Source organism: Rhinolophus sinicus, chromosome 5 (genome assembly GCF_057876585.1).
Source record: "Rhinolophus sinicus isolate RSI-liver-muscle chromosome 5, RSI-T2T, whole genome shotgun sequence".
Taxonomy (NCBI): Eukaryota; Metazoa; Chordata; class Mammalia; order Chiroptera; family Rhinolophidae; genus Rhinolophus; species Rhinolophus sinicus.
In genome coordinates this window covers 75,775,896-75,788,339 of record NC_142505.1, presented here as the reverse complement: position 1 = coordinate 75,788,339, position 12,444 = coordinate 75,775,896, and the positions used below count along the sequence as shown (strand labels likewise).

General features: G+C 42.7%; 1 protein-coding gene across 9 annotated transcripts in view; it reads left to right on the top strand.

Moving 5' to 3' along the window:
- P4HA2 (prolyl 4-hydroxylase subunit alpha 2) overlaps positions 1–3,484 on the top strand; it is a 33,153-nt gene extending 29,669 nt beyond the window's left edge. For 8 of the 9 annotated variants that reach the window (XM_019756119.3, XM_074313482.2, XM_019756118.3 and 5 more), the window contains 3 exons: positions 583–651; positions 1,006–1,102; positions 3,027–3,484. In XM_019756119.3, the coding sequence (XP_019611678.2) occupies positions 583–651; positions 1,006–1,102; positions 3,027–3,097 (237 nt within the window). In that variant the 3' untranslated portion in view covers positions 3,098–3,484. The remainder of the gene's footprint in view (positions 1–582; positions 652–1,005; positions 1,103–3,026) is intronic. The other variant, XM_074313484.2, reaches the window with a different exon arrangement.
- The last annotated feature ends 8,960 nt before the right edge of the window (positions 3,485–12,444 follow it).

Below are 12,444 nucleotides of genomic sequence, written 5' to 3'. Positions count from 1 at the left end.
ACTCGTTTCCATGGAATTTGTGTTCTGTTTGGTTTGGGGCCTCTGGACAGATAGGGCCCTACCTGCCCACCCAGATGGCCCTGGGGAAGGCGCTGCTTTGGGCCGGTGAGGGTCTAAATGGAGCAGCAAGATATTAGAGCCAAAGAAACGGAGCCCACAGTGGGAGCCACAGATGGTGTTGGACGCATCAGAGAGCTCCCGGTCAGGGCAGCTCATGGCGTACGGTGGCTTAGGCAAGGCCCAGGCTGGATGGGGGTCCAGTGGGTGGGGCGTTGGCAGGCATTGTCCGAGTACAGACTTGGTTTGTTCCCATCTGAGGACAGCTGGGATGTGGGTCTCCTGAAGGCCTGCAGCTCTCGAGTACCCACGGCATGGAGACTGTCCTGATGAACCACACAAATTAAGCAGGGTTAATGTGTGGGGGAGGCGCAGGGCGTGGGAAGAGCCTTTGAAGGGCTGGCCGAGGAGCAGATCTCCAAGCTGCTCATGCTCAGAGGAGGCTGATCTGCATGCCTTGTCATGTCCTTTGTGGCTCAGTTGCTCTGAGAACCTTGGGTCAAGCTCCATGCCTTGTATTCCCAGATGAGTGATGTAGAAGCTGGGGGTGCCACCGTCTTTCCTGATCTGGGGGCTGCAATTTGGCCTAAGAAGGTAAGTTCTGGTTCTTGTGGGGGCTCCATATCCCCAGTCCCATTCCCCAGCCTGCTTGAGTCGCCCTGAGGGGCCTTAGCCCCTTCCTGCCTGAACTCTGACCTTGTGGCCTCAGCTTTCATCTGGGAAAAAGGGGTGGGGAGGTTGGTCCCTTCGTAGGCAGGTGCATTCCCAGACATCCACTCCACGTGTAGGGTAGGTGCCTTCTCTACTGCTGGAGTCCCAGAGCCCTGTCCTCTATACACATGAAAGTGAGGGTGTTTCTGCTCAGGGAGGGGCTATGTGGTGCTCGGGGTCAGGTCCTTGCGCCCAGTCTTTAAGGACATTGTCTCACAGGCCATCTCTTTTTCCCAGGGCACAGCAGTATTCTGGTACAATCTCCTCAGGAGTGGGGAAGGTGACTACCGAACGAGACATGCTGCCTGCCCCGTACTTGTGGGCTGCAAGTGGGGTGAGTGGCTTAAGGCATGGTGTTGGCCTTGGTGGCCTCAGCCTGGGCTTTAGTGGTTGACCTTAGACTCTGAGCTGGCAGACAACTGCTGTCAAGAGTTTCACAAAGCCAAGACTCTCTCCCTTTTTTATGTTTTTTTTTTTTTTTCTTTTGCTGACTGGTAGTCCCATCCAGCTATGTAGCTGTTCAGTCAGCTGGTTATGTGCCAAGACAACCATTTGGGATCACTCTCAGAGATGCCAAGATAGCTGAGGAAACCCCAGGGAAGAATAGCTGCCCAAGCAGGGGAGGTCCAGGTTGGCTCCTGAGAGGAGTGGCCTCTGGCAAGGGTTCTGAGAAGCAGTGGGAGAGACCTGGAATCAGAGAGAGCAGGGGTGTCCCAGGCAAGCAACCACATGGAACAAGGCACAGGCTAAAGCCAGCATCATAGGTGTGGGGACTGGCTGCCTTTGTCACTTGGATAAGAGGAGGCCTGTGGAACAGGGGCCAAGAGATAAGGCTTGAGGCTGGGACCAAAGTGCAGAGGCTGAAGTTTGAGCCTTGTTCTGGAAGCAGCTGTGGTGAGCTATGGAGAGGCTTGAACCAGGATATAATAGGAAGTGATTGCAAAGAGATGAGTTTGTAGCCCTCCTGGGGAGTTTTAGGGATAAATAGTGATAGGGTCACAGAAAATTCAACAAATGAAAAAGAAAATGAGGCAATTGCTAACTTGAAGGAAAAGAAAATGTTGTACAAGAAAGGAGAGGTAATCTATTAGGTGGCTCATATGTGAGCAATATTTATAATGTAAACACTGAGTATTAATTTAACTAAAACTTGTGATTTAACTATATTACCATGTTTCCCAGAAAATAAGACCTAACCAGAAAATAAGCCCTAGCGTGATTTTTCAGGATGACATCCCCTGAACATAAGCCCTAATGCGTCTTTTGGAGCAAACCTTAGTATGAGGTCTTATTTTTGGGGAAACACGATAGGAAAACAGGAGGGAATAAGTATGTGTTTTAGGGGTAGTGTAAAAATTGCAAAACTGAAAGTTAAGAAGTAGCACTATAAGCATGTTATTTAGAAAAATGAAGATAAATGTCAGAAGAAACAACTAAAGAAGTTAATATTCTCTGGGGATTGGTGATGGGAAGGGGTAGGTAGGAGATTGCTGTTTATCATTATAAGCTTTGTAGACAATTTGATTTCTTTAAGTGTGTGTATTACTTTTAATTGAAAATTATGTTTAAAAAGTTCTACGATTTCAGTAGTGCATCAGAATAAATTTGTTTTATTCGTTGTGAAAGAGACTATATTGAGGAATGAAATCATGATTTCATGTGCATTTGAGGCACAGCTTTCGGTGACAGACATGCTAGCACCACAGCACACAGATTGTATCTGCTGGCCCACAGCTCCTAAGGTTGATGTCCAGGCCCTCCACAGTCCCGACAGCCTTCCTCATCCTCATCTCCTGCCTCAGTTCCCACCCACCACATTCCAGTCATTTCAAGGGGTTTGGGGTCCTTAATGCACACCAGGGTGGTTCATGCCTTGATGCGTTTCTCATCCTATTCCTACTTCCTGGACCCCCTTGGCATAGGAACCATCGTGGTCTGTCCATCTTTTCCCCTGGACACTCCTATTCAGCTCCATATTCCAGCCCTGGGGTCTCTTCTTCTCCCACGTGGTAAGGTGCCCTTTGGCTCTGTTTCCATGGCAACTTTACACACATGTATCTCATCACCGGCAGACTTTTTTACAATTATCTGTCTATACATCTGTCTTCCTAACCAGCTCCTGAGCAACTTGAGGCCTGAGACCATGTTGTACATCTGATTCCCAGGGCCCAGTGCAGGAGTCATCATGAAGGAGTCGTTAATTTGGGGTTCCGAGCTAACCAACAGGAGAAAGTAACATACTTTCTGTTTGTTCACAGTCTCCAATAAGTGGTTCCATGAACGAGGCCAGGAGTTCTTGAGACCGTGTGGATCAACAGAAGTCGACTGACATCCTTTTCTGCCCTTCCTCTTCCTGGCCCCACAGCTCTTTGTCTTCAAGTTCAACGTGACAGACACCTTTGTATGTTCCAGCCCCCGTCAGGCAGGTCTTTGGAGTAGCGAATGTTTGTCTGGAGCAGAGAAAGCAGAAAGGGGAGGGTCCTGGGTGACCTTGGCCCCAGCCTCTCTGGTCAGCTTGTGCCATCTCGGGTCAGAGCGGCTGCAGCAGAGTTGGGCTCCAGCACCTGGCAAGGTGCTTCTGTACCTCAGACATTTTAGGTGTGAGATGTTTCAGTGAACCAAAGTTCTGATATCTTGTTTACATGTTTGTTTTTATGGCATTTCTATAAATGTGGCTTTAACCAAAAAATAAAATGTCCCTGCCAGTAGTCTTAAAGAGCTTTATTTGGAGTATTTTTTAAGATGGGGGAGTTTTTCTGAAATTCACCATTTCCTGTGCCTCTCTGTGGAGGCAGAGCCTGGGTGATGAATACTTCAGTGGCAAAACCCTGACCTTGGGGACTAGATGTGGTTTCAACACTTACATCTCCTCCGAGCTTTAGTGTCCTTTCTGGAAAGTGAGGGAAATAGTTTCTCCTTGCCTCCCAGAGAACATAGAGATCGTGTACATTCACGATTGTGATGCTGTTATAATCTGAAATTTGTTTTTAAATGTTGAGACACGCAGAATTGTTTGTGATATAGATGTACAGTTTAAAGAATATGAAGATGAGCACGAACACCGTGTCACCAGCACCCAAATCATTCTCAGATGCACAGCTCAGGGGCCCCTTGGGAGCCTCTCCGGGATCACATCTCCTGCCCTGCCTTGCCCCCGCCCTCTGTACTTTGGTGGTAACCATTGTCTACTGTTTTGTGGCAGTCAATCCTTTGCTTTTCTTTGTAGTTTTACTATCTGTGTCTGTATCCCTAATTAAGTAGTCATTTTGTTTTCTTTGATTTTTGAACTTTTTGTAAATGGAATCAAAGTATATTTTTGGGGGTGTGTGGCTTCTTCAGCAGTTATTTTTAAGATTCATCCATATTGTTCTATAGATATAGTTTGTTTTAATTTATATAGTCATTGTTTTGTTAATGTATATTGTAGGATGATACCTAATATAGCCAATATACTATTGATAGATATTTGAGTTGGTGTCAGTCTTTGTATAGTACCAGTAATGCCATTTGCATTTTTATACATAATTCTGGGTACACACAAACACACATTTCTGTAGAATACATATCTAGAAGTGGAAATGCAGAGTCTTACTAGGTGAGTCTTCAACTTGACCGTATAATGTATTCCAGAGTGGTTATGCATATTTTCACCAAGAGCAAATGAGGGTTCATGTTATCCCAACCTTCTCCAATATTGGTATTGTCATACTTTTGAATTTTGGTTAGCTTGTTACATGTGTAATATTAATTTTAACATGATTGTTTTAATGATGTTGAATACCTTTTTGTATGTGTATTCATCTTTAGGTTTCTTTATGTGTCTATTCAAGTCTTCTTACTGATTCATAGGCATTTTTAATACATCATGGACACAAACTCTTGTTTGTATGTTTTGCAGTTATCTTTTTTCTAGTTTGTCTTTTCATTCTTAGGTCTGTCTTTTGATGAACAGAAGTTACTAATTTTTATGTCTAGTTTATCAAGTTTTTCCTTTTTGATTTACGCTTTTTATATCTTAAGATATTCTTTTGTACCCCAAGATCATGAGATATTTCCTGTATTCTTTTCTAAATGCATTATAATCTTGTCTTTTTCATTTATGTCTTCAACACACCTGGGTTTTATTTTTGTATATAATAGGAGGTGCAAGGGTTGACTTATAAAAATTTTTTTGCATATTTTATTAGGATAGGATAGGCTTATGCACAGGACAAAAATAAACCCTAAATTTCAGTGGCATAATATATAACTGTGTCTCATGCAAAAAATCACTGGGTCTAAGGCAACAGCTACCTATCTACTGCCATCTAATTTCCCTCTAATGCCACTATTGGCAGAACCTAACAGGAAGCCAGTTGGTAAGGGAATCTGGGCAATGTAGTTTACAAGTTGCAACTCTACTATAACAGCAGCGTATAGAAGGATGAGCTGAGAAACAACAGAAAAAGTACTGGCATGCTAGTTTTTTGTTTGTTTTTTCCTTGTTGGAGATTTTGAGTTTCTTGAATCTGTATAATCTTTCATCAGTTTTGGAAAATTATTAAATAATTTCTCTTTCAATATTTTCCGTGTTCCTTTTGGAACTCGGATTAAATGTAAATTAGGCTATGTCATACTATTCTTATCTCTTAACCTTTCATATTTTTTATATGTATGCTACATTTTGGGGTAATTTTTACAACTCTGTTTTCTACTTTACTAATTCTCTCTTCTATTAAATACACATTGGAGTTTTTCTTTAAATACTTTCAGGTTGTAATTCCATTATTTTCTGTCTTATACCATTTTTGTTGAAAATTCAGCTATCTTCTGTTGTTCCTTTGAAAGTGATTTTCACCCCTCCTCTTCCCTGCTGTCTGCTGTTTAATATTTTTCTTGTTTTGGTTTTCAGTAGTTTTACTGTGATATGCATAGTGTTCTGTTATTTTCCAGCTTGAGGTGTATAGAGCTTCTTGAAATTGTGGGTTGGTGTCTTTGATCAGTTTGGGAAATTTCTCAGACATTATTCAAATATTGTTTCTGCCCCATTTTCTATCTCTTCTCTCTGGGACTCCAATAATCTGGATGTTAGAACTTTTCAGTGTGTTTCATATGTCGCCTGCTCTCTTTTCTGTGTCTCCCATACTTTCCCCACTTCTGCTTCAGACTAGATATTTTCTATTGATCTAACTTCTGATTCATTTATCTATTCTGCTGCTAAACCTATCTATTGAGTTCTTAATTTCAGTTCTTGTATTTTTTTAGTTCTAGAATACCCACTTGGTTATTTTTAATAGATTCTAATTCTCTGGGGAATTTATTTCTCATTTTCTTCTGAACTAATGAATCAGTTATTTAAAAGTTCTTGTCTTATAACTCCATGATTTAGATTATCTGTGGCTCTCTTTCTATTGCCGCCCCCAACCCGCCCTCAGTTTCTGGTCGTTTGGTCCATTCTGTTGGTATGCCTTATAATTTTGGACTGAATGCTGGACACTGTGTATGACAAATTGTAGAGACTCTGGATGGTGATAACCTCCTACACCAAGGGGGCACCATTTCCTTTACTAGGCAGAGTGAGGATTGGTCAGCTTAATCCAAATCAGGGATGGAGCCAATTAATTAAAGCTGGGTTACAGTTTTCTTAAGACTGTATTGGTGGTTTACCCTTGTTTTCCCCCTTACAGGGTATAGTCCTCCAGGGATTTTCCAGTTGAGAGCCTAGAGTGTTCACTGGATCTGTACCCCTGACAGTTCCATAGCTCTATTCCTTGTATACTCAGTATCTAGACACTGTCTCCAAAATTTATTTTTCTATTCAGAGGTTTTCTTCTTAGCTTCTTAACTTGCCATTTTGCACAACTTCAGAATTCAGAAACTATCCTAATGGGTAAACAGACAGTGGTTGACTAAGCTCTCCACCCCTCTCTCCTATTTAATATTCTAACAGACTACAGTCTAATTTTTGTCTTTCAATGCCCTTTGATACTGCCAAGAGCTCTGCTGGTTTCTCTGCCTCTTGGCAGTTGCCCATTGCTTAGACCCTTTCTCTGGGTTCTCATTCTCTTACCCCATGCCTAGGAACAGTAAATGATCTAAGGATAAAAGCGTCAACACACTTTTAGCTCACTAAGCAGAGATTCATATTCCCCAAGATCTTGATGCTCAAGCCCTTTTTGCTCCAGCCATCCATTGATTCCTTCAAACACATTTATAGGAGGTTTTATCCAGCTTTCATGGTTGTTTTTCACATGAAAGTTGGTCTACCATAAGCTACTCCATCTTAGCTGGGAGTGGAAGTTTCTTGTTCATTTCAGTTTTTAAAATTCATTTTCATGTGAAAAATACAGGTACAGAAAACCTTTTCTTTGATATCTTCCTTAGTTATTTGGTATAACAACATGTTCCACATTCGTCTTGACATTTCCTGCATTAAGCGTGGAATCAACCATTAAGCAATCTGTTAATGTGTCAGTGCCTGCCTGTCAGTCCAGTGTGATCCTAGAAGCAAACACAGGATAACTTTAGAGACAGGGTACTGTTTTCAGTAATCTTATATTAACTTATTTAGCTTAGCGTTAAGATATTCACTATGGCACCAAAGACTTGAGCATTTCAGCATGCATTTGGTAGTATGCTAGGGATATTATAGTCTGTTATTTCAAACTTACAATAACTCTTTAGAATAGGTAATAAAGCTGGAAGTCAGGTTAGTAATGTACCTCAGGTCACATAAGGTCTCATTGCTGTTTAGTGAAAGGCCTGGGAATCAAACCCTGATCTGGCAGCTTCCCAAAGCCTTTGCTCTAAAACAGTAATTTATATTTTCATCCATTCAATAGTTATTTAAGATCTGATGTGGAAGCAAAGATGAATAAAATACTGCCTTTTAAATAATTCAGAGTAATTGGAAGCTAAATAGATGTGTAAAATGTGAGAGGTCTGATAATGGAGGACTAGTGCTCGAGTAGCACAGGAGCGTGAGGGGCTAATTTAACCAGGGAAGTTGGTACTACAGTAGGCAATATTAGATCTGGGTCTGGAAACATAAGTATACATTTTCTTTCTCTGCTATCCCAGTTTAAAATACATTGACATGGCTTTGAAAATACGGAAAAGAAGAGCTTCCCATGAATAATTCTTCCCCACCCTACTGCTCTCTTCCCCTCGTCCTGCTTCCAAGAGGAACCTCTTTAAATTGTCTTTGTTTCTAATTTTTCTGACTATAAACCGTATACTTACAAAGTACTGTCTCTTGAGTTTTCCACTTCTCAAATTTCCAGAAATGTGAGAGATGATCATCTAGATATATACACTATCATTCATTATACCTCCCCCTCCATCTGCTGGTTTTGATAGTTATTTATAGTTCTCTCTTGGTCGCCTGGTAATATAAACCTCCTTTTTGTTCTACATATCGAGGGTAGTATCTCTGATATTCTAGTATGTGAGATGAAGATCTAGACTAGTGTTTGACCAAATAGCTAGTCACTATCTAGCCAAGTTGACATGTAAAATTAACTATTAATATTATGTGCCCCTTTACCTCCCAACTTCTGTCAGTTATACTTTGGACACAGTTTTAGTATCCAGGATAAGCTGATTCTAAAAGTTGAAAAACCAAATACTATGTTACTTAATATAATTGAACTTACAGTTATAATGTTGATGTAGCTGTCACAAAAAGGAATCTGGTTTCCGGTCAAGATGATGGAGGAGGTGAGCACTGTGCTTGCATCCTCCCACAACCACATCAAAATTACAACTAAACTACAGAACAACCATCATTGAGAGTCACCTGAAGTTCAGCTGAACACGAATACAACTAAGGACATACAGAAGAAGCCACCACAAGGCTGGTAGGAGGGGTGGAGAAAGGTGGTGGTTAAAAATCAGGAGGGATATGTTGGCTGCAGAAGGCCCCCCTGAGGAGCAAGGGACCCCAGCCCCCCACCAGGATCCCTAGCCCAGGGTTCCAGTGCCGGGAAGAGAAGTCCCCACGACTTCTGGCTGTGAAAACCAGCAGAGATTGTGGATGAGTGACACAGAGAGCAGCGGGAGTCTGAGGCGTTCCTCTTAAAGGGCCCACTCACAGACTTACTTGCTGACAGACTAACTTGTTCTGAGGTCCAGCACTGGGGCAGCAGCTTGAAAGGCACATTCAGGGAGGAGCTGAGTTGTCTGGTTTCGGGGCAAGGGCTGGAGTGGCAGCTTTATTCCAGACAGAAGTGCTGGTGGAAGCCATTGTTCCTTTGTTGAGCCCTTCCCCCTCCCAGCATGCAGAGTTAGGCGGTGGCCATATCTGAGTCTCCATCAAACTAGCTAACACTGTTCACTCCACCCAACTTGTGGACCCACCCAAGCCACTTCCAGTGGCTTTTCTACAAATGGCCTGTCTTGGCTTATGCTGCAGAGTTTCCTAAAATCTTCAAAGTTTCACAAACCCCAAACAAGCAGCATCTGCCTTAGCCTGACCTATACCCCTTGCTGAGCAGCCCCAAGCCCAGCATTGGCAGTAACAGGCCTTGGTTTGAGGTTTGGCCTTTTCCGGGCACTTCCAAACCTAGCGCTGGTGGCAGCCACCTGCAGATTGCTTTGTGGCTCATTCCAGTTGACCCCAGACAGGGCAGAAGTGGGGGCTGAAGTTGGCCTGCAGCAGTGCCCTTCATAGGAGGCCTCAGGGCTGGCATGACCAGTGGGAAGCTTTGGACTGAGCCAGAGTGCCAACCAGCCACCTCCACAGATGACACACCCAAAGGGAAGATTGGCCAGGCACCAGAGTCCTGTTGAAGTGAATACTGCTCCATAGGGTGAGCCTCTGTACAACAGCTCCCCCACTGTAGTCATGGCCAGTCCTCACAACCAATCAGCCCAAGGATCAATCCATCTAACTGACATGCAAACAGCACCCAGGATCAACTACAACAGGAGGGCACACACAAACCACACAAGGGACATACCTGCAGCACCCACCTCAGGTTCCCCCAGGACACTTACTACATAAGACCATTTTACTAAGACCTGGAGACCCAGCAGCTCTACCTAATACATAGAAACAAACACAGGGAGGCAGCCAAAACGGGAGACAAAGAAACATGCCCCAAATGAAAGAAAAGACCAAAGGTCCAGAAAAAGAACAAAACAAAATGGAGACAGCAATCCACCAGATGCAGAGTTCAAAACGGGTTGTAAGGATGCTCAGTGATTTCAGGGAGAACTTCAACAAAGAGATAGGAAAGAAAAATGGAGATAGAAAACATAAAAAAGGACCAGTCAGAGAGGAAGAATACAGTAACTTAAAGAATAGAGGGAATCAACAATAGAAGAAGCAGAGGCTCGAATCAGCTATTTGGAAGATAGAAGTACCAAAAAACACCCAATCAGAAGAGCAAAAGGAAAAAAGAATCCAAAAATAGGCTTGTTTAAGGGGCCTCTGGGACAACATCAGGCATGCCAACATTCTCATCCTAGGGGTACCAGAAGGAAAAGAAGAAAAAGAGCAAGAAAATAAAAACCTATTTGAAGATGGAAATAATGATGGAAAATTCCCCTAACCTGGTGAAGGAAATAGACATACAAGCCCAAGAAGCACAGAGTCCCAAACAAGATGAACCACAGAGGCCCACACTAGGACACGTCATAATTAAAATGCCAAAGGTTAAAGTCAAAGAGAGAATCTTAAAAGCAGCAGGAGGAAAGCACTCAGTTACCTACAAGGGAGCCCCCATAAGAATGTAAGAGGATTTCTCAACCAAAACTTTACAGGCTAGAAGGGATTGGCAGGAAATACTCAACGTGATGAAAAGCAAGGACCTACAACCAACTTCACCCAGCAAAGCTATCATTTAGAATTGAAGAACAGATAAAGAGCTTCCCAGACAAGAAAAAGCTAAAGGAGTTCATCACCACCAAACCAGCATTCCAAGAAATGTTAAGTGGACTTCTTGAAGAAAAAGAAGAAAAAACAAAATGTATGAATAAAATGGCAATAACTGCATTTCTATCCACAACTACTTTAAAAGTAAATGGGTTAAATGCTCCAATCAAAACACATAGGGTGGCTGAATGTTTAAGAAAACAAGACCTTTACATAGGCTGCCTACAAGAGACTCATTACAGATCAAAAGACTCACACAGACTGAAAGTAAAGGGATGGAGAAGATATTTCATGAAAATGGAAAAAACAAAAAAAGCTAGGGTAGCAATACTCATACCAGACAAAACAGACTTTAAAACAAGAGACAAAGAAGGACCCAGTCATCCCACTTCTGGGTATTTATCCAAAGAAACCCAAAACACAACTTTGAAGGGACATGTGCACCCATATGTTCATTGCAGCATTATTTACAATAGCCAAGCTATGGAGGCAACCTGGGTGTCCATCAATGGATGAATGGATAAAGAAGAGGTGGTACATATGTATATTGGAATATTACTCATCCATAAAAAAGAATGAAATCTTACCATCTGCAACAAACATGGATGAATCTAGAGGGTATTATGCTGAGTGTAATAAGTCAGACAGAAAAAGACAAATGCCATGTGATTTCACTTACACGTGGAATCTAAATAACAAAACAAGTGAACAAGCAAAACAGAAACAAACTCATAGATACAGAGAACATTTTGAGGGCTGCCAGATGGGACAAGTTTCAGAGGTGATGGGTGAAAAGGGGAAGGGCTTAAGAAGTACAAATTGGTAGTTATAAAATAGTCATGGGGATGTAAAGTATAGCATAAGGAATATAGTCAATGATATTGTAATTATTTATGATGTTGGATGGATACTAGGTTTATCAGGGTGATCACTTTGTAAGTTATATAAATGTCTAATTAATAGGTTTACACCTGAGACTAATAGTCTATGTCAATTGTAATTGAAAAATAATTTTTTCCCCTTTCTTCTGCCTCGCCCCCACCCTGGTTCAAGACGTTGTTTCTCAGTCTAGTGTATGACACAGCTCCCTGGCCCACGCTGGTATTATGAGCCTTGAGCTTCCCCCAGTTGAGGCAGCTGGTCGCTGGTCATTGGTCGACCGCTCACAGTAGCTCATGGCAGCTCTCATCAGCTGCCGGCTGCTCACGCTGGCTGCCCACCACTCATGGCAGCACACGGCAGCCCACAGCAGCACACAGTAGCCCATGGCATCTCATGCTGGCTGCCGGCCACTCATGGCAGCCCATGGCAGCTCTCACTGGCTGCCAACCACTCATGGGAGGTAATCCACGGCAGCTCACGGCAGCACACGCCGACCTTAGGCTGCTCACAGCAGCCCAGCTCCAGGGAGAGCTGTTGTTCACAATCTTAGCTGTAGAGGTCGCAGCTCACTGGCCCATGTGGGAATCGAACTGGCGACCTCGGCGTTGGGAGCACGGCACTCCAACCACCAGAGCCACCGGGCCAGCCCCAATAAAATTGTTTTTAAAAATAAAATAAATAGGTATCTGTGCCTTATTTGTCTAATAAAATTCAAAAGAAATTTACAATGTGTATTAGTTTGCTAGGGCTGTCATAGCAAAATATCATAGAGTGGGTGGCTTAAACACAAAAATTAATTTTCTCACAGTTTTGAAGGTCAGAAGTCCAAGATCAAGGTGTTAGAAGTTTGGTTTCTTCTGAGGCCTGTCTTCTTGCTTGCAGATGGCCACTTTCTCATTATTTCCTCACATGGTCATCCCTTGATCTTTGTGTTATCT